The sequence below is a fragment of the Hemibagrus wyckioides genome, linkage group LG11 (assembly GCF_019097595.1).
Source record: "Hemibagrus wyckioides isolate EC202008001 linkage group LG11, SWU_Hwy_1.0, whole genome shotgun sequence".
Lineage (NCBI taxonomy): Eukaryota > Metazoa > Chordata > Actinopteri > Siluriformes > Bagridae > Hemibagrus > Hemibagrus wyckioides.
In genome coordinates, this window is record NC_080720.1 from 28,203,008 (window position 1) to 28,225,947 (window position 22,940).

The window sequence follows — 22,940 nt, forward strand, 5'->3', positions numbered from 1 at the left end:
CATGATGAGTTTGATCACATTGTACGGGTTGGTCAAAGAAAGATGTAGACAGAATAAAGCGCTGCTGCATCACTTTAATGCGAAATAAAGGAAACGGTGCAAAGAAAACGGACCAACAAATCGATTAAAGAAGCATAAACAAAAGAACAGGTCAGAAATTAAATAAATTAAAGTATTCTGCGTGGTTTTTCACACCATAAAATAATGAGGAATTGAATATAATCAGCAACAAATTGAGAACGAGAAGGAATCCTGGCTTGTTTTGTTTTTCTTCAGCGTTCCACCAAACCCCACCCCTTCATCTGTGATTGGCTAGTAGTATTCCGTTCCTCCTGATGATTGGTTAATAGTACAGAAGGGTTTACGTTTCCGTATTAGGTCCGTGGTTGCTACAGTAATCTAAAAAGACATCTAGACTGTCCAATCAGCTTGCCGCACTACACATGACGCGTTACTCAATGAGGCGAAAGCTTCTTTTATTTCTATTTCTCAGTTAATATGATTTATATAAACTAATTAAATGTCATCACGACACAATTAAAATAGTAAAATTTGTCGGCGTAGTCAATGGGATGAAAATAACTTTCTCCTAAACCACGCCTCTGCGCTTTTCGTGTGTGTGTGTGTGTGTGTGTGTCTATGTCTATTTCCGGCTCAAAGAATTTCTACATCCGCTTTTTTTACGAGACGTGTTCTAGCTAGTGAGGGGGGAAAGATGGCCGTAGAGAAGGCGAATGAAGCGAAAACTCCATCGATGGAGGAAAACAAGGAGAACACCATAGACGAGGGCCTTGCTCTGGAAAGTATCCTTCTCGAATGAAAGACGGTGTTGTGTGAATGAATGTATGCAGTTCTTTTCGTAGTTTAGCCGACTAGCTAGCCAGCATGCCTGCGGCTGTCTTTCAAATGTCCCCGTGCTGCCTACAAGTGCGCACTACGTAGGCTGCACACAGCGCTGACTTCTGCACCCTACCTAGTGCCCTATATGTCTAATGGGAACTCTATGAGGATTTACGCTAAGTATACGTGTCATTAGTATTCAATTAGTCATGGTCTAATTCAATGCTTATATTGTTAATTACTTTGACAGAATGCCATCGCTTAATATTGTGCTAAAGTAAGTGATTTTCTTAATGAAGTCTGAGACCAGCAACAAAACCTTGAATAATTAAGTAGTTCATTCAGATTCCTTAAAATCGTCATATCCAGTAAGATTGTTGACCTTGTTTTAGCTGTAGTAATTGTATGGATGCCCATATAATTAGATGAGGGCAGACATGTCGTACGTCCTGGCTTTTTCTTAACGTCTTCTTCCAGTCCTGCAGATAATAAAAGATTCCCAGCAGCAGCATGGACTCAGGCATGGAGACTACCAGCGCTACAGGTGAGACTTTCACACATGGCAGGTTACTTTTCTAAAGTGACACAGCTGGTGGGTTTGATGGTGGTTCTTTCGGTTTTTCCCTTCATGGGTCACCACAGCGAATCATCTCTCTCCACCTATCCCTATCTTCTGCATCCTCACCCACTAGCTTCATATCCTCATTTATTACCTCCTCTTTGGCCTTCCTCTTTGCCTCCTGCCTGGCAGCTCCATCTCCAACATTCTCCTACCGATATACTCACTCTCCCTCCTCTGAACATGTCCAAACCATCTTAATCTGGACTTTGTCCCTCAAACGTCCAACATGAGCTGTCCCTCTGATGTACTCGTTCCTGATCCTGTCCAACCGTGTCAATCCCAAAGATGTGTAACGTTTTCTATTTTCCTTTCTTTTGTCTCAGGGGATATTGCTCCCGACGACTGCGACGTCTGCGCAAGACGCTGGGCTTCAGAATGGGCAACCGGCACAAGTTCACGGGCAAAAAGGTGACCGTGGAGATCCTGTCGGACAACCGGTGAGTTAACGGCACTTGAAAACAGTAGTACGGAGAAAGAGAGAGGAGTGTGAGCAGACGTTAACAGTGGCAGGAAGTGAATCAGTGAGTGAATGAAAGACTGTAGCCTTTTCATCTCCCTTCAGAAGAATAAAGTGCAGTCATGCAGGATTGAAGTGGCTGTTATAATGACAGCTACGATATCAAGGTCATCGAACATGGAGAGAAATCTGATGCAGTGTATTTTGTCTGATGTGAGTTTTATTAGAGAGCAGAAATGAGTAACTGAAGAAACAGTATCTTACAGTTTATAGCAGCTCTAAAGTGAAGTAATAACACAAAATAACAGTCTCTCTGACGATCCAATCATTAGCTATTACTCTAAATAGATACGTGGCGTCGTGTCGTTCTTTAATACATTTTGCACAGGAATAAAACACTCTGGGACATGCTGTTGTCAGGAATTAAGCAATGTTCGGGTTTATCACACTACTCTGCACTGATTGTTTTACTCTAACAGAGAACCTCACAGGATTGTTTACTTTATTAAATCCTAAGCTAAATGATGCATGTCAGGTTTAATCCAGGACCAGACTCTAATTCATGCTCAAAGAAAAGACTAAAAGTATCTCAGTAATATTGTACTCCAGCTTCTATACTCTCTCCTCTATGCTCTTGTGATTTGTATTTACTTTTATTTTCCTGCTCACGATCCACATTGACGACACATTTTGTTTCCTTTTCATTTTTCCCGCCAACAGATATCTGTTGCTGGTTGTGATGGAAGCCGAGCGGGCGTGGAGTTACGCCATGCAGCTGAAGCAGGAGGCCAACACCGAGCCACGGAAACGCTTCCACCTCCTCGCACGTCTCCGTAAAGCAGCCAAGCATGGAGAGAAGCTGGAGAAGCTGTGCGAGAGCCAGCGTGTCGATGCCAAGACCAAATTAGAGGCCCAGGTAAAAATGGCAGTCTCATGTAAATATGGATATGTTGAGTATGATGATGTCTAGGAGAGTCAGGTGTCCAGTGAGGAGGATTGAGTCTAGTCTAGTCTCATGTAGCCAGCGCTTCGGACTGAAGGCAGAAGGTATGAATAGGTTTAAAAACAAATCTGATTTATGTCTAATGGGAGTTTTTGACATGGAGCTTTAAGTTTGGCCGGAACAATATTTCCATCGTCATATTCTTGCTTTCAGTTCAGTTCAGCTTTGATGGTGAAGTCCAACTGGGAATGAAAAATTCGGCCTCAGGCCAGTTTTGACTTTTGACTGCCTCAGCTTCGGGTCTGATCTGTTCAGGTCTGATTTTTGAAAATATCTATAAAACAAATTATTCTAAATTATTGACGTTACAGCAGACAATTGTTGTGTATTTAGTGTTAGGACTTAGGATAAGGATAAGCCACGCCCACAAGGGATAACGATGTCATGACATGGCAGAGTGTGACTTGTTGTGCGCTGGCGTGAAAGCATAGTTATTCGTGATTATAGTCCGAGTGCAGTTTTTTGCAACAGCCGTCCCGTTCCGAAGCTCTGGCTGAAATGCGTGCTCTTCCATCATCACACTTCCTTCTGATTTCTCTCGGATCACCATAACGCTGGTCTGCGAACAGAAGAAATATGAAAACATGACTCTACCCTTTCAGAACTGATTCTGACTAACCCCCGTGCTGAATCATCGTCTGCACGGCCTTGTAGACGAGTCAGTCGAACAGAAGGGATGTTTACATTGAACCGCAGTGATCTGAACAAAGCGGAGGCATTTTGTTCTCCTTTTATCAGTGCGTTATATTTACCCTGTTTCTACAAAGTCATTCAGAACCCTCGCCTGACCAAATATCTCTCATTTACTAGAAGAATGAAGTAGAAAGCTCAGATGTGATGCTTAGGCTCGTGATTCGATTAGAAAATCGTTTCCTCATAACTGTGTGTCTGTCTCTGTGTTTGTGTCCGTTCGTCATTGTGTTTGTGTGTGTCTCTGTCGGTGTTTGTCATTGTGTGTATGTGCGTGTCTGTTAGTGTGTGCCTGTGTCTGTGTGCGTGTCATTGTGTGTGTGCATGTGTCTATTGGGGTGTGTGTGTGCGCGCCTGTCTGTCTGTCTTTTGGTGTGTGCCTGTCTGTCTGTCATTGTGTGTATGTGCGTGTCTCTGTTAGTGTGTGCCTGTATGTCTGTGTGTGCGTGCCATTGCGTGTGTGCGTGTGTCATTGTGTGTGCATGTGTCTATTGGTGTGTGTGTGTGCTTTTCTCTCTGTCTGTCTTTTGGTGTGCACCTGTCTGTCTGTCAGTCTCTGTCTGTCTATCTGTTCGTTTGTCTGTCGCTGTGCACCTGTCTGTCTGTCTGTCAGTATCTCTGTCTGTCTTCTGTCCGTCTGTCTGTCGATGTGTGTCTGTCTGTCTATCTGTCCGTCTGTCTGTCTGTCAGTGTCTCTCTGTCAGTCTGTCTTTCAATGTGCGCCTGTCTGTCTGTCTGTCAGTGTCTCTGTCTGTCTATCTGTCCATCTGTCTGTCGATGTGTGTCTGTCTACCTATCTGTCAGTGTGTGCCTGTGTGTGTGTCTGTTGATGTGCGCCTGTCTATTGATGTGTGTGGGTGAAAAGTCACTGTACTCATCTGTTCTGTGTTGAGAAGCACAGGCTGTGTCTGGTCACAGCATTGAGTATGTCCTCCTCGTGTAGGGCATTACACCTAAACATAGACCAGTTCCTGAAGCTGAAGTTACACCAGTTCTTAAAATTGATTTGTTGAAAGCAGGATAATGGGCTAGTGCAAGTTAGTGAATTTGACAAGACAAATAGTGATGGCTAGACGGCTGGGTCAGAGCATCTCCAAAAACAGCAGGTCTTGTGAGGTGTTCCCTTTATGCAGTGGTCAGTCCTGAGGTACAGGCACCCAGGGTTTAGTAAAGAGTGTGGGGATTGAAGGCTTGCCCATTGTGTTAATGTAGCACAAAGTACTGGGACTGGCCAGTGATTTCTCACCGTCTGTGTGGTATTATTTTGCATAATCTTTATTTTTTTCCTCAGCACTGACCCATCACTATTCTGAATATTAGTATTTATTACATGCAGCATATTATATTATACCTTATGAATGCAGCATAAAAATGTCCAGCCTGTTGTGTGACCCCTGTGTGCAGGCGTACTCTGCTTACCTGACCGGCATGGTCCAGTTTGAAATGCAGGAGTGGAAATCTGCAATGGAGGCCTTCAACAAATGCAAGTAAGTCGTTCCTTTCATACTACAGCAGCTCCAGGATTTTCTGTTTAATCATACATGGCTTGGAGAGCATCAGGTGCTACATATAAACAGTGTCCCGGTCAGCGTGTGTGTGAGATTGAGATGATCTTCCAGCTTCTGCCGTTGATAACATCAGGAGTCCAGAGTTTTTCGTTGCGGTCATATCCATGTAGGCTCATTTCAGCTTGCAGTTGATTTTAGTTTCAGTGCCGATCTAAATATTCCCCCACACCTCTGAGGGAAATGTTGACTGATTTGTCATGTTCTCACTTTCACGGTGCTTTCATTAGCATCATCCCTAGCTAGAGTATACTTTGGCATCAGTTGCCTAGCAACTGTATTTTCACTACTCGAGTGTATGATGTGTTTGGTTTGAAAGCACAGTTTGTCTTAGAATAGTGGACTTTCATAGCGTGATTGTTTAAATGACTGTTGACCTTCCAGGACTATCTACCTAAAGCTGGCGAGCGCCTTCACTGAGGAGCAGGCTGTACTATACCATCAGAGAGTAGAGGAGATCTCGCCCAACATCCGCTACTGTGCATACAACATCGGTGAGACACACACACACACACACACACACACTGCTTCTACACAGTCATTAGAAAAACACCACCATTACATCTGATGTTAAATGAGTATATGCAGACTTCACCATCAGTACTGGTGTTCAGTGATTTGACTAATTTCTATATCTGTGCATCTACTCAGTGATTATATCTGAGCTTTCACAGCCTCATCTCATCTTCAAGGTCATCCTCATCGTCTCATTATCATTACTGCTAGTTGTGCTGCATTATTTCTCTAATAATAGTCCTTCCTGCAGACCAAGAAGTCCAGAATGTATACCTGGATCTGATCCAACACCACTTTTAACTCTAACGCTTACTCATGAGATTACTGTAATGAAAAATACCACACTTAATAACACAGCCTGAATAAGTCTCCACTCCCTGATTCCACTCCTTTTGGTCCTGCAGTGTGGAAGATATTGACCAGTATGTTATATGATCCAATGTATTCCTGTCCATTCCTTTCTGGTCAATTTCTATCCATTCCTGTCCATTCTGTTTCATTCACTTACTTTCCATTCTGTTCCATTCCAGTCTATTGAATTCATTTCCATTCCATTCTATTCCTTTTTATTCCCATCCATACTATTCAGTTCCATTATATTCCTTCTATTCCCATAGATTCTATTCAATTCCTTACTAATCCTTCTATTCTCATCCATACTATTCAATTCCTTTTCTATTCGTGTTCTGTTCGTTCAAATCCCTTCCATTCCAGTCTATTCAGTTCCTTTCTATTCCATTCTATTCCTTCTATTCCCATCCATTCTATTCAATTCCATTATATTCCTTCTATTCCCATAGATTCTTTTCAATTCCTTTCCATTCTATTCTATTCTATTCTATTCTATTCTATTCTATTCTATTCTATTCTATTCTATTCTATTCCCATCCACTCCATTCAATTCCTTTCTGTTCTGTTCATTCATTCCCATCTATTCCATTCTATCCCATTCCAGTCTATTCAATTTCTTTAAATTCCCATCCATTCCATTCTATTCCTTTCTTTTCTGTTTGTCCGATTCCATTCCAGTCTATTAAATTCCTTTCTATTCCTTTCCATTCTGTTCATTCGATTCTCTTCCATTCCAGTCTATTCAGTCCCTTTTTATTCCTTTCCCTTCATTTTCATTCTATTCTATTCCCTTTGCTCTCTTTCTTTTCCATTTTTATACTTTCTATCTCATTATATGTATTTCTATTCCATTCCTTTTTGTTCCCTTCCAGTCCTTTCTATTTCCATCCAGTTCTCTCCGCTTCATTTCATTTTTTCCCTATCTGCTGAAATGAACTTCTTTTCCATTAATTTTCCCTTTAATTTCATTTCCTTTATTCCAATCAGTTTCTTTCCATTTCATTCCTTTTTCTGTTATTTTCTGCTCCGTTCCAGTCTATTCTCTTGTGTTCTTTGCATAGATAACGTATATTGGTTTCGTAAAAAGATTGAATTTGTTAGTTTTTCCCAATAGAAAAACACCTAATTGGGTTTCAAGTGGAGCATTTAAAGCACACCAAAAAAATCCATGAGCACATTGGTATGCAGACTTTTTTCTGCATGTCGCTGAAGCTGATTCATCATTTCGCTTTCAGGTTGGCAGACATTAAATGCTGGAACACCTTTCGATGATTACCGGACTCATTAAGAGCCATACTGCCTCTGACACACACTAACTCTGGCTGATTTGTATTTCCTTTATTTAAAGGTGACCAGAATGCTATCAATGACCTGATGCAGATGAGGCTCAATGCCGGAGGAGGCGGAGGCATGATGGCTGAGAAGCTTGAGGTCAGACACCAGATGTTAACACTGTCTGGTTATGTATTCCTGTGGAATTAAGACATTCCTAAAACCAGTGATGAGACGGATCACGTGTGAGCAGAGACAGTCTGTGAAAGCTTGTGTCTGAAACAGGCTTCTACTGTTGTCTTCTTTCCTTGAAGAGAGAAAATAAGAGAAGCAGGGAATTCCTTGTTCCATTAAAATATTAATGTTTATTGTTGTTTATTGACAATATTGCATGCAACGCTAAACAAACAGTATGTAATTCTTGATATTATACATATAGAGAGACGGATAGAGTTGCCTTTTTCTTTCAGGTCAGCACATTGTGGCTGTTCTTATAGCATCACTGCTCTCTTCAGCTAGCTATGGTTTAAAAATCTCTCCTCGGTGAGCAGGTTTGTCTGTCTGGAGATGGTGCTTTAAGATCTCCTCTTAGTAAAACCCTGCTTATTAGAAATATGCCAATGGAAAGCTCTATAATTTAAGCTCTGATGATGTACCTTAGGTTTCATGGCAGAAGTTCTATATGACAATTCAGGACACATGTACAAGCTTTTTGGAGTTGCTTGGGAGAAAGCTTTGCAGCTGGCGGATGCTGTAGTAATAACTACTCTAAAAGCAGATTGTAATGAAGGTTATGGATCCTATAATATATGGCTCTACTTTCTTTATCCAGGCTCTGCTCACTCAGACGCGAGCAAAGCAGGCGGCCACCATGAGTGAGGTGGAGTGGAGGGGTCGCACCGTTCCTGTTAAAATCGATAAAGCCCGGATCTTTCTCCTTGGGCTGGCTGATAACGAGGCTGCCATCGCACAGGTTAGGACTAATGATCACACACACACACTTATCATGTATGTAAATGTTTAAACACACATGCTTTATCATTAAGCACTCCAGACCTCATTATTTTTTTCTGTACCACAGAAATTACATAAAATAGGAAATCTATTGATGTGGATTTCACATAAATTCCAGATTATTGGATATAGACTGGTAAAGAATGCCATTGTTTAAAAAATAATTATTATTTTGGTCAGCTACTATTAACACCATACATTTGTATATCTAAGCAACGGTCAGTTCATCCCATATTTTTTTTTTATTATGCATTTTTAAACCTTTTTATACTTTTCTCAATAGCTTTATTTTTTGAAATATTTAAAAAAAATTTTTTTGTTTTTTTCCTCCATGCTTTTTTCCACTGTTCGTATTTCTTTATTTTTTTCGTATTTTATGGACATCAATTTTTTCTTTTTTAAAAAAAAAATAAAAAATTCACATCTAGTCATTATAGGTCTTATTATAGGGTCATTATAATAATCATTGACACACACTCGCAAAATGAAGTCATTTTATATCGAGCCTTGATTCTGTAATCTTGTAATTCGCTTTAATTTCACTGCTGATAAAAATGAATGCTAATTTTCCCTAACGATGCGGTGAGTAAATGATCATAACCAGCGTTCTTGCTGGTCAAGAATGCTAAAACTCACCAATCAATAGAAATGATAGAAAATCAAACACAGTGGTCTTGTTACACAGGGAATGTATCTGCTCCTTCCACATGGGGGAGCTCTCCATCACACTGATGTGTTTTGGTCGTGTCTTTGGTATGTGATTGTGGGTGTAAATTAGTATCTACCACACCCGTGTCACTCCCCAGACTCGTGGCATGCTGCTCTGTCACCATTAAACTGCATTCTGCATGCACTCTACACCCCACTTCACGCTGCCAATCAGTTCCAGGTTCTTTGATCGGTGCAGAAACTTGTCCAAGTGGGTCAGGAAAGGGAATATATTGTGGTCAGTGTCTCGTGTTTGAGTTTTGAGTGATTAATTGCACATTTTTGCCTATGAATCTCCAGGTACAGGACCAGTCCAGCAAGCCTGTGTTAATTATTGCCTTTTAGTCATGTCCCAGCCCAGTTACATAATGCCCTGCCCATGACACCGAGCTAGCCACAGTGTCCGAATTCTCAGATCTGATTGGTGAGCCAGCGTTGATTAATTTTCTACAGCAGCAGCTCTGACTGTAGTACTGGATATAATTCAACTCCCACGCTTTCTTACTACAGAATACGTAACGTATTCGATATTAGTGTTGCATACTCAGTCTCTCTCTCTGCCCTGTCAATCACAGGGATCATGGGTGTCTGTGAGCTGATGTATTGTAGAAGACGAGTGTGTTTCATTACTGACCTGTGACCCAGAATGAGCAGCAGGTCAAAAAGACGTGATTGGTAGCTGTAGTGCATTAAGGGAGAGGGGGGGAAATGGCGTGGAGGGGCAATGAGGGGTTTTATTCAACGCAAAAAACATGCAATCTTTGATGTGATGCAGTTTTCAGTAAGGAGAGGTTGAGGAAGGAGTTTCCAAAAGAAAGAAAAAAAGAAGAAGAAAGAAGAATGTTCATAGCTGGCAATAAAACTTGAAGCCCTATGGAAAAATCTCTCTCTCACACACACACACACACATTCTCCCCTCTTTCCGGTTAAGGAACTGGTTCCCCCAGTCTTTGTTACCGTTGTGAGGTGTTACCAAGGTGGATGTGTGACACACCTGACCACAACCCATCGGTGTGTGTGTGTGTGTGTGTGTGTGTGTGTGTGCACGTTATAGTGACAGTCATAATCACATGTTCTAATTTAATTCTTTTGTAAACCCAAGTTATGGCTCCAACAATTCATAGGTGTTACTTGCCCAAATGTATGACGTGTAAATAATAGAACAACCAAACACTGTTTTAATGATACAGAAAACAAACACACACACGATGTACATGGGAATGGAAAAATAAATCTCTATATACACTGTTATTACACCAGAACAGTATCCTGGATAATCTTTAATGAAAAGGTGAGCGCACAGACAGAGTGTATAGATGGCTGTAATAGTTTAAGGGACTGAAGACAAGATGAGAGAAAATTGACCATGTATTATATAGAGGTTATTGCGTCCTGAAATGTAAACGCCTAACATGTTGAAGGCGTCAGAATGTAAAGGCAGGTGGGGAAAAAAGGGGGCGGGGTCTACAGCATTGTGCAGTAGTTTTACCTGAGTATTTAAAGAATTTAGGGTTTGTAGGGTTTTTTTAATGACATTTTCGTGACATTTTTCCAGTCTAGTCGGTAACTGGACGATTGATCGCAAGCCCCGCCTCCGTCTAACGATGGCATTATTGTTTCTATAGTAACAACTAATACATGGACATGCGTGGCAACGAGCCACATACCCATTCATTAAATAATCATGTCAGGAAATAATTATGTAAAATGTTTGGAAGGAGTGTCAAATGTCTGTGTTTTTTTTTTAAGATTGTCAGGGTTAAAGTTTTCCGAAATGGGAGTGTCTTCAGATCAGAGGGATTTGTGGTTTCTCAGTAACGTGACAAAGCTGCATTTTTCTGACCAGCTTAACAAAAAGATAGAGAGAGATTTGGGTGAAAGAATGGTTATAACGTGAGTAATAACAGGTATGGGTCCATTGACTTTCAACAGCTGTAAATATCGCACTAAACGGATTAAAAAGTACATCGTGTTTAAAAATCTAAAATGGCGGTGTAAGTGGAATAAAACACTTGGGGGCATGCTCTTATTGGAAAAGAATCAACGTTAGGGTGGCACAGGATCTTTCTCTTGCGTCTGAATGCGTTTCCTCTATGATTGAATATAAATGGTGAAGGAAATTATATATACGCCTGTATAAATGTGTGCTGTGTTCAGATTAGTGTGTGTGTGTGTGTGTTGTCAGCTCACAGTATGTTAGAATGCACACTCATTTGTCTCCCCCAGCAGCCTTCATATCCTTCTTTTGTTCAAGATTTATCTCTCACTAAACACGTCCGTGTCTAATTCAAGTGCTTACAGCCTCGGCTCACGAGTGGCTTAACACTTATCTGAAGTGTCAGCTGGGGTGTGATTTTTGCATATGAAGATCATATTGTGTAAGAACAGCATAGTTAAACACCACTGCTGTCAGCGCAAGCTCTTATCCGAGTGATCGGATACCTCTTCCAAGCCGTGACTCACACGTATTACTGTGTGATTTATTTTCTTCGGTCTTTTCAGCATGCAGCCTCGGTCCGGGCGCTCTCGGTGTTTCAGGTTCTGCCCTAGTGGAAAGTTGCAAGATAGATTTCAAGAAATTTAAATTCTGAGAGTTCAAATTCCTTGAACCGGACCTGTTTGAAGGAGGAGGGTGAGGCACTCTCTGAAACAGAATCCTTAGAACTTTACAGAAAGGATGCTTTCATCTTTAAATGCTTGCTCAACAAAACCAATCCCTTTCCAAAAACAGGGTGTTTACTTGATGTTGTAGTTGTTCTTTCGGCTGCTTTATGTTTGGGGTCGCCACATTTGGTTTGCACATTTGTTTCAATTTTGGCCTCCCATTTAATCCGGACTTGGGACCGGCACTGAGAGTTTAACTCTTCAGTGGCTGGATTAGCGTCCTGCCCAGGAATCGAACGCGGGATCCTGCCGCTGGACCACAAGGAGGCTGGGGAGGGTTATACTTGATATAAAAGTTATTATTAAAGTTCCTCAGGGGTTGGAGTTCAAGTCCTGAGTTTGCATGTTCTCCCCATGCTGTGAGGATGTCCTCCAGTTAATCAGGTTTCTTCCCCCCAGTCCAGTGACATGCATTGTAAGCTGATTAGCCTTTCTAAATGTGACCGTAGTATGTGTCTCTGTGCAATTGTGATGGGTTGGCCAGTACCATGTGCCACTCTGAATCTTTGGGGAAGCTGCTGTGGCGTAGAAACGGTGCATCACACAATCCTGTTGTTGCTTATTTTCCTGTAACAGCATGTCCTGCAATCCATCCATTTATCCTACACAGGGTTCAAAGCCTATAGTGTACCTCAGGGGACTCGGGACACCATGTATGCTGTTACCATAGTAACAATCATTAGAATAAGCAATTATTATAAACCTAGGATTTGCCTAGCAGCCAGAATCCATGTCTGAGGTGCTGTTATGATGGATGAGCCCACGTTCTCACCAATCAGAATCGAGAATTCAACACTGTATACTTTCACTTTTTCAATGATTAGATTTTTTTTTTTTTTTGTCATGCTCTCCTTTTTTCTCATATATGAGCTATGAAGCACCATTTTCCATACTGAAGACCAAAAACAAAACATCTCCAACCTTCTTATTCACACTTCACCATCAGCAAAGATAAATGCGTGTTTATTTCCTTCAGTTATTCTATAGCATGATGATGATGCCCTGTGTAATGGCTCATGCAATACGTACATCTGTCCATTTCTCGGTCAGGCAGCCAATGACGAGACGAAAGAGCGCCTGTATGAGACCCTGTTGGCCGAGTGCAGAGACACCATCCAGGCCGTGAGAGAGGAGCTGCGCACTGACGTGGTAAGAAAAGCACGCTGCTTCTCAGCATACACATACTGGCATCATGGAGGGAATAATTGATGGACCACAGAATTCAGAAACGTTCGTGTTGTTGACTCTTAACAGAAGCAGAGAGAGAGAGCTGCGGACAGTGCAGAGAGCGGAAAGGTCTCCAACCTGCAATACCTGCACAGGTTAGTGTTTTCCTCCCTGAATGTGTGTATATCATTGCTCTGTTTGGTAAAAGGTATTCGTGTGGTTCATATTTACTTTCAAGAGCTCTTTCAAGACCCCAGCAACAAAGAGTGAGAGAAGACTTGAAATCAGTTTTAGAGAGGGTTTTAGAGATCCGACAGCAGGGGAAGATATTTTATTTGTCTTTATGCATAACTTGTTGCTGTGTGTTTGTGATTTCCAAACTTCTTAAGATTTCACATCCACTAAGATCCAGTGTTAAACAGCTCCAATGTTATATTAGCATTACAAAAAAAAAAAAAAAACTCTGCCATAGCTTTATATTTGAAAATATGTAGAGTGAAAAGAGAACTCCCAAAGGATGCGTCCGTCTATCTATCTATCTATCTATCTATCTATCTATCTATCTATCTATCTATCTATCTATCTATCTATCTATCTATCTCTATCTATCTCTATCTATCTATACACACTTCGATCTATCTATCTATCTATCTATACACACTTCGATCTATCTATCTGTCTATCTATCTATCTACACTTCTTTCTGTCTGTCTGTCTACCTACAAATTAAAACCATGGAGCATCTTTCTGTGGGTGTGTGCTTGAACTTGCTACAATGCCTTTACTGTGAAAGTATATTAAATGTGTGTGTGTGTGTGTGTGTGTGTGTGTGTGTGTGCGCATGCAGCTACCTTACCTATATAAAGTTGTGGACGGTGGTGAAGAGGAATGAGAGCATGGCTCGGGCACTGCAGGCCAAACTGAAGGAGCCACAGACAGATGAGAACAAGAGAGGACCACGACCCCAAGACCTGATCCGGCTTTACGATATTATTCTGCAGGTACACACACACACACACACACACACACACACAGAGTACCATAACAAAAATACCTACCTGTCCTACAGCTTTACCTGCATTGCTGTGACCTGGCAGGAACAAATGGTTGAATTTGGACTTTTAAAATAAATTAATTGGTCACCTTTTATTAACAGACATCATTACAAATCAGTTACATAGTGGAACATTTATTCGCTTTTAAGTTATATCAGACTATAACGTCTTGATTACATGGTCAGCAATACTCAGACTTCCCACTGACCGTTTTCCTGTTTTACACAGTGAACATTCTAATTGACCCCAAATGATTTTAAACTTTTCTAGATCATTTCTTCATTAGATCAGAAACCCGGGTCAATTCACTTCATCTGACGCATTAGAATGTGACATTATTTCTCTATTGTCCTCATGGGTAATTTTCCACTTTTTTTGTTCTTTTTAATCTGTCTTTTTTGGGGCGCAGAGCCTGGCAGAGCTGTCTACTCTGCAGGGTTTGGAAGAGGATCATGCCTTCCAGAAAGAGGTGGCCCTTAAGACACTGGTCTACAAGGCTTACAGGTGTGTACATGTGTGTATATGCACACGTGTGTGTGTGTGTGTGTATGTATGTGTATATATATGTGTATATGTGTGTGTGTGTGTGTGCATGGGCACTCTCATTACTGACACACCCTCACTGTGTTATCTAGCCTTAACTGTAAGTAAGCATTATGCCAGCACATTTCTGGAATTCCGCCACCACGTTTGTTGAAATTCCAAGAAGGTTCAGATTTGCTGCACACCGGAAACGCGCCTTTTTGTCTTTAGTACACATAAAGACTCTGTCTCTATCTGACTCTTTCTCGTTCGTGTGCAGGTGCTTCTTCATCGCCCAGTCATACGTGGTGGTAAAGAAGTGGAGCGAGGCGTTGGTTCTGTACGAAAGAGTGCTGAAATACGCCAAAGAGGTCCAGTCCAAGGCCAAAAATCTCAATAACAGCCTCAAGGTACAACTTTACACCGTACTAACTTCTGTCTTCTGACACAAATGGCCTTGTGTACTTGGAAAGACTTGATGTATCAAAACAAGACAACATGGAGCTAGTTTATTAATGTAAAAAGAAAGCTAAGAGAATGTGTTTATACTGTATTTGTAAGGCTTGGGTGGATTACTCCTTTAAAATACCCCCATTCCTGACCATGTACACAAGCTCCACCCCCCAAATCCTAGGGTGGTTCGACTGCAGTTAGCATTGCAGACATAACATTAGTTTTTAAGTTGCAACTCGTGCCATATAAACATGCAAAACTGTCCCGAATTGCATTGGGGGTGTGTCTATAAAATGACTGACAAGTAGTTAATCCAAATTCAGACACATTTTCATCTTGGTGTTTTTCCAGCTACACTTGTTCTGATACATTGGCTTAAACAATTCATTCATTCATTCATTTTCCACGTTTATTATACTAGTAAGAAAAGAAAAAGATCAACCTTTTGTTTAACCTGAAATAAAGTCAAATCTTTTATACAACAGCGTTGTTGAATGCTCGATTCTGATTGGTCACGAGGTGCTGATTCCTTTTGTATAAAAATATGAATGACACTTTTACTAGTTGACGGGTTTCTCTTTTTCTTTCTTTCATTTTTGTAGGTGTGAGGTGCGATGTGATATGATAAGAATGCCATTGCCTTACTTTTTCTTAAACTTTCTTTGTGTCACTGTCACAAGGATCTTCCGGATGTTCAGGAACTCATAGCCGAAGTCAACTCGGAGAAATACTCCCTTCAGGCAGCAGCCATTTTGGGTAGGTCTTCATCTCAATGAGCATTGCTCTGCTCTGGATTAGAAAAGGGGATGTATCCTGTGCGTATTAAATATATGAAGTTTCTGTCTTGTGACTTATTCTCTGTGTGTGTGTGGTTTTTTTTTAGATAAAGACGACGTGACTGAAGCTTCTGCTCAGCAGCAGGTCAAAGATAACTCGGTAAGAAACAGTCCAGAAACTATTCTCCATCCATCAGTGGTCCCAACTATGACGTTTTCACAATTTCTTCAAGTAATACCATTACTCTAAACCGCATAGAATAAACAGGGCTACAGTAAATAGCCACTCAGAGTGTGTGATACAAACCACTAAAACCACACAGTGTGTTACAAACCACAGAAGTGATTATGTGAATACGGTTATGAGAGGATTTAGCTGTCAACCAGTACATCTGTCTCCAAACCAGCCCTAAACATGGAATTCATGCTAATCTACTATAATCTACCCCAAAACCACGGAAAACTTTTTTTATGACCATTTGTAATTCTTAAAAACACACACACAACCACTAACATTTACTATAAAGAGGTGGAGCTCAGTGGAATGTTGCAAGGCAGACCTCAGTGTGTTAAAGACACAGATATGCGTAGGATGCTGCTACAGGGCAGGGTTCCAGTGTGGTGTGCTGCGTCTCATCGGGTGAACTGTTCTGTCTGTCTCTGTTTTGATGTCAACAACCCTTCACCTCGTCTAATATCTGGCCGTGGCTCATGTTTACATTTCCGTTTCTTTTCCTGCACTGTTCCTTCACAGTCCATTACCTTGAACGTATTCTCAGTATGACGGATTACTGAAGCAGACACGCCCTTTTTAGACCACAGCATGAATACAGCCTGTGAGGAATACTGTAAACTGGAACAAACAGCTATAATTTTGTGTGCGGAAATGCTACTAGGTGTCTGATGAGCGAAAAGCAAAATGAATAGATTTTTTTTTTTTTTGATCCCTAACTAAAACCTGGATACATTCGTTGACCAACAAACCACTTCCATCATTTGCTCTGTCAACAATTAAAGAAAGCCCAAGGTAGTCATGGTCATATACGTTTTATTTGTCTTGGAGCTTTAGTTACCAAGTTTGTTGTTTCTAGGGTGAAAGCTCACTCCAGCCCTTCGAGCCTAATCATTATGTCCAGGTGATGTGGACCAATAGACAATCAGCTGACGTCAAATTCCTCCCTATTAAATGTTTACAATTAAACGGGCATCCTCGATAATCTATTGAAGGCGTAAAGCATTGCTGAGCTACAATAGAAACCACTCATGGATGAGAGACACACCCTGAACTGGCATCTCTGACAGGTTTCATACTCACTCCCACACAAATGTATTGGTGTTCACAAATCTGCCCTGCCAGATCTTTCCAAATCCCTGACACAAAACCCATAATTCTGACTTTTTTTTTTATGTTTACATTACGAATTAAGTTCATGGCACTGCTCCAGAAACTAGTAATGTGTTACCCATAAGTCTTGAATGTAAGCCTAGTTAAGTCAGTATTCTGGATGTATGTTTAGATTTAATGAGCAAAGAAACCTTCAGAGGAAACAGATTTAAAAGGGAACCTGTCATCTAGTGGGATTAATAATCATTACAGTACAGTATTGAAATGTCAGTAGTGGATTTATTATCCACTGCTAAAATTTTATGGAGCTTGGGAAGTGTAAATCTTTTCGGTATCTGTTTATTACATATTAGCCCTAATGGATGAACTCTTAAACTCTTCTATCCTTCTATCATTATTCTTCCTCAGCCTCTCTCTGAGCGATTGGACACTTTCCATCTCGACCCATCCCTCCTCGGCAAGCAGCCCAATCTTGTCCAGTTCCCGCCGGACTTCCAGCCAATCCCGTGCAAGCCTCTGTTCTTCGACCTGGCCCTCAACCACGTGGCCTTCCCACCGCTGGACGACAAGGTGGAGCAGAAGGGCAAGGGCGGCCTCACCGGCTACATCAAGGGCATCTTCGGCTTCGGCAGCTAAATCGAGGCTTCGCCGGGCCTCGTACCTGAGAGCTGGAGGGAGTCAGAGCTCGATCTGGACTTGCTCCCTTAATCCCTTCCCTGTCTGTCCGTCATGTTCTTCTGAAATCAGTTGTCCGTGTCCTTCGCTCCGTGACCTGAGAGGTCACAGATGTGCACGGCGCAGGGTTTACCTGATTCACCAAAGCTTCGGCAAACACAATGTGGTTGTATTGTGTGCGGTGAACAAGGAAAGCGCTTTTGTGTACAGAAATGTGGCCGTGTAGGTCTGGGAGAGAAGAACACTAGTGTGTGTGTGTAGTAGTGGTATTGAACTCATATTCATAGTGGGTTCTACCACATCGTCTAGATCTGTTTTATTTATGCAAGAAGGGCGCAGGGCACAAGGGTTCAGGGGCAATTTCGGACTATTCCAAGCTCAAGGGTCCATGTCTCTTTTCTTCATTTAGTGCAAAAAAAAAGGTATTAATTTAGTATCCTTTAAAGAAGTTTGTTTCGTTTTAAAAAAACTGACCAGGTTAAATACACAAGTAAGCCATTGTTTCACAGCTACAGAAAAATGTACACTAGATATAGAAAACCAGGAAGCGGCAGCTTGTCAGTCTGCATCTGGAACTGATATAACTGGCATGTTGATCATTCAGCAAAACATGAAAAGGACTCTCAGACCCTGTTCCACCATCACAGAGCCGGTGCTGGTCCACGGCATTAAAAAACCAAAACGGAGGATGGTTTTTTTTTTTTACCATCTTAATCATTAATCGTTTACATACAGCTTAAATATAGCACTAGGGATGCATCGATATCTGTCTGTCTGTCTGTCTTTCTTTTTCCTCCCTAGATCGAATACTAGTACGTGCATCGGGGTATTTCTTGACACAAATACCAGAATGAGTAACCTGTATAGTCAGTATTAAGCAATTGAAGCATAATGGAAACAGAGCAGTAAAATCTCTTGTGCTCTCTATAAAGAGTTAAATCAAATATTCTTACTAAATGTCGGTTCTGCTCTGCATGCACAGGTCGAACTCTCTGTTAAAGACGATATTTAAACATTTATCTGGACGCTTGTGTCCTAGGAAGATGATGAATCCTGATAGGCGCAGTTTGTCATCATTAACTGAAGAAGTCCAGATGATTTCTCTTCTTAGCACGGCGATCCAGGTCATCGTGTTTTTGTTTATCTTTCTTTCTTTTTATAAAGGAGTTATAATACCAGTACCGGTATCGATGCATCCCTAATCACTGCATTCGCCAGTCCTACGCAGACCACTGATTTATGGTTGCGGTAAACATTTGACAACTATATTACTTTTAAATCCCACCTCATTTTCAGTTCATTTTACATGCTGGAAATGAACTGATTTGGTAGCCAGTAGAAGAGCATTGAATGATGCCAGATCAATACAGAAAATCAACACTGGCACCATGGACATGGTTAAAAAAATGTTTGTATGGAATGGAGTGTTTTTAAAATCACTCTCCTCAGTCATTGTGTGTAATTTGTAGACCTGTAGATGAACCGATAATCTGTAACATTTACTTTGGAAAATCATTATTCATTTTGTACGCAGTTTGCATGTTCTTTAATGACTGGTTTCAGTAGATGACCAGAAGCAGGGAGGAAATCCTTTTTCCTAGGTTCTAGTAGTCATACAGGTTCACTCAATCCTCACGTTTGAGAGCCTCCTGAGGCAACGTAACATTTCCCCCACACACACACGACATGACTACTAAGTTTACTGGTCTCTCTCTGGAGCGTGACTATAGCCAGGTGCTGCTGTCGCTCGTACCGACTCGTACCAAAGCAAACCTCTGCTGCCGTTTTTGCATCTCAACACTTCATCTCTACTCGTCTCATCCGCTATTTCTATTTTATTTTACGTTATTGATCATTTCTGGCTTACTTGTTGTACCCGATTTATTTTCGGTTCTTTTTAATAATTGTTTTACGGAGAGAAATGGTGGCAAAGATAGGAAGACGGAGCTGAACGGCTGAAATGGTTTTTGTCAGCGAGTTGATCCATGAAATGAAAGTTGGTTTGAGTGCTCCTAATAAAAATTTTAAAAAAAGAAAGAAAGAAGAATAAACTATAAATGAAGAAGCAGTGAATGGTGTTTTATTCTGATGGTATCAACTGGGTGGAAATAAATTCCGACAGCGATGTACTGAAATTGACGACACATCTGGAAAAAGGCAATTTAATACTACTTTTATTCCTAAGCAATTAGTTAAAGCTTTTAATTCAGTCTCCTGCTTACACACTAACTGGGATCTCCTTCTAATAGACGTCATCCAAGATGAAGCCAGACTGTTAAGGATCTCACAGAAGAAAAGGAGACAGGTGATTGTCTACAGTCAAGAATTTTAGACAAAACAGATACTAGTAGGTAGCTGCTGATCTCTGAGGTGTCTAATGTTTGTTATATTAGAAAGTCAACTTGTACTTGAACCAATATTGGAGTACAAACTGCCCCAATGGCACAATGTCAAAGTGCACTAGCTGTTAGCTTTAAATCAAACTTAGTGTTGCTTCCTTTTCTATCTTTAGCGTGTGGATTGTCCATCTAACACACCTGAGAGACCATTCAGTAATGACTAGACTACTGAACTGGAGTAAGGGGCAGCACAGTTGCTTAGAGGGCAGCACAGTTGCCTCACAGCAAGAAGGTCCTGGGTTCGAACAGACAGGGGCCTTTCTGTGTGGAGTTTGCGTGTTCTCCCCGTGCCTCCGTGGGTTTACTCCGGTTTCCTCCCACGGTCCAAAAACGTACAATAGGTTGATTGGTAATTCTAAATCGCCCATAGGAGTGAGTGTGTGTGGTTGTCTGTCTATATGTGTGTGTGTGCACATTGTTTGCATTTTTACCTTCCTTGACTGTCTCATTTTTCTGATTCCCCTCCCAGAATTCCACCAGAGATCTTTATCACAGTGGCCTAAGACACACATTATACACATTCCACAACATAACACAGATAGCTGCCAAGATGAATTCTGGGCCTGAGGCAAACCAACATACACACACCACCACACACACACAATCTGATGCCTATGCAAAAACACAGATGTCTGCAAGGATAATGCACGAAATAAGGATTCGGAATATGAAAGGCTTCCTTATACTCTGATGGGTAGAATCGGTACATAATGCAATCGTAAATTAGCCATCTTCAGTCAACTCTGGAAGCTGACTCGTATATCTAAAACAGCCACAATCAGCATCCGAGGCTCTCCTGCACGGTACAACCAGTTCTGGCGAGAATGTTAAGACATTCATTCGATTCTCGTGTGAGTGAGACGGCATGAATGCTGTTCTGCTTGTTATAAAAAAAAATGTATGTCATGCATTGGGAATAAACGGAGGAAAAAAAGATGATCAGGATGAAATTCTACGTTTACAAAAAAAAATTTGTGTTAGGTATAGCTAGCATAATTGTACAACTAGCATTCTTTTTGAGACAACAAACATGAGCGGCACAGCAGGTCCAAGGTTCGATCCTGAGCTTGGGTTACTGTTCACGCTAAGATTCTGTGTAGGTTTCCTCTGGGTTCCCCGGTTTCCTCCCCCTGGCAAAAACATGCCGTTAGATGGACATGGCCCCCGTGTGTGTGTGCGGTGTCCTGTGATAGATTGCCATCCCATTCCAAATAAATTGTGCACCTTATAGTTTTTTTTTTTACAATCATTTAAATATACTATACACACACTACATTTATTAATAAGAAAGTAGAATAAGATTTTATTCAACAATTTAATAACAAAAAACTGGCAAGCAGCCGGAAGTATTTTCTAGCGCATTAGCTGCAACATTTCTTCCAAATGACTTGTCGGCGAGGAAAAGGGAGAAGCAGTAATTAGAAAAGCCATTAAAGTTTGTTTACTAGTTGCTTGAAGTGTTTTGTTTTGTTTTTTGTTTTGTTTTAATATGATCTGCAGTATCCTTCATGCTGATTAGCTAGCTTGTGAATCGAATGCTAGCATGTTTTCAGCAGCACACAGGAGAAAATAATATAACAGCCGGTTATTATTTGTAGTTAGAGTAAGTATCAGATGCTATATTTTATTCATTTTGTTGAGACATTTATACGTAGCCATCCTGTATGCATTCTGCTAGCTACATTTTGTTGTATTTTCCACCAAATTCTACTTCATCTGCTAAAAGACTTGAGTTTATTCATTCATTCATCACTTCATCCTGATCAGACATGCAGTGGAGACCGAGTCGAGGCAAGGTGGAAATTTACCCCGAATGGAATCTAGGGCACCAAGTAAAGACATTTACAGGGTTAAGTCACACTTAGGGGCAATTTAGCCTAACCGTCTAAATTGTGGGTGCCAGATTAACAAGTGAGAATGTGCAGCTCTGACAAATAGTAGACAGGTAGGCGACACACCCCAAGAAGGCATCCTCTGAGCAAACAGACTCCTTAGCTATCATGGTAACAGCATGTCATGGGTGCCTTTGAACAAATACTCCATTTAAAAATGCTGGCAATGAAAAATGGAGTTGTTCAAGGTAGACTGTGTGCAGGAATGAAAGTAGCTGCTTAGCTCACTGATTCCCTACTAGCTTTGGCTCTCTTAATGGAGGGTCTCGGGAGCTCTGATTAAAGGGGAAGTTTGATTTAGACAAGAATTAAACTGCATTTTTTTTGTAACTGGTTGATTGAGAAAATGAAAAACTGTTAAAAAAGCTTTCTGGCTGAAGATGAATTGGAGTCTGGAGTTTTTGAAGTCATCCACAGAGTCACTGGAGTTTACCAGGTTTCCTTTTTGTGTATTGTACTAGATGGTGTGGAATTATTAATGGATACCGAGGTTTAGGTTTGGCTTTTGTTTAAGTAAGCAATGTCCATTTTTTAATAGTGGAGGTCTGGTTCTTCTTCTTCTTCTTCTTCTCCTTCTTCTCCTTCTCCTCTTCCTCCTCCTCCTTCATCATCATCATCATCATCATCATCATTCAGCTTTTCCCTTCAGGGGTCACCACAGTGAATCATCTCTCTCCACCTATCCCTATCTTCTGCATCCTCAACACTTGCACCCACTAGCTTCATATCCTCATTTTTTACATCCATATACTTCCTCTTTGGCCTTCCTCTTTGCCCCCTCCTGGCAGCTCCATGTCCAACATTCTCCTACCAATATACTCACTCTCCCTCCTCTGGACATGTCCAAACCATCTTAATCTGTCCTCCCTAACTTTGTCCCCCAAACGTCCAACATGAGCTGTCCCTCTGATGTACTCGTTCCTAATCCTGTCCAAGCGTGTCTCTCCCAAAGAG

At 41.1% G+C, this 22,940-nt stretch overlaps 1 protein-coding gene across 1 annotated transcript; it reads left to right on the forward strand.

Moving 5' to 3' along the window:
• The first annotated feature begins 644 nt into the window (after positions 1-644).
• srp68 (signal recognition particle 68) lies at positions 645-19,760 on the forward strand. The gene is made up of 16 exons (XM_058402529.1): positions 645-803; positions 1,318-1,384; positions 1,786-1,899; positions 2,640-2,835; positions 5,017-5,099; positions 5,562-5,671; positions 7,393-7,475; positions 8,149-8,289; positions 12,753-12,851; positions 12,957-13,024; positions 13,717-13,870; positions 14,334-14,428; positions 14,727-14,856; positions 15,580-15,655; positions 15,783-15,835; positions 17,429-19,760. The coding sequence occupies exons 1-16, from the start codon at positions 716-718 to the stop codon at positions 17,654-17,656; spliced, it is 1,785 nt and encodes a 594-aa protein (XP_058258512.1). The 5' UTR covers positions 645-715; the 3' UTR covers positions 17,657-19,760.
• The last annotated feature ends 3,180 nt before the right edge of the window (positions 19,761-22,940 follow it).

Coding starts and splice junctions, on each gene's coding strand:
- srp68 (XM_058402529.1), top strand. CDS start 716: ATGGCCGTAGAGAAGGCGAATGAAGCGAAAACTCCATCGATGGAGGAA. Junction 1,385..1,785: donor GGAGACTACCAGCGCTACAG/GTGAGACTTTCA, acceptor CTTTTGTCTCAG/GGGATATTGCTCCCGACGAC. Junction 2,836..5,016: donor AGACCAAATTAGAGGCCCAG/GTAAAAATGGCA, acceptor CCCTGTGTGCAG/GCGTACTCTGCTTACCTGAC.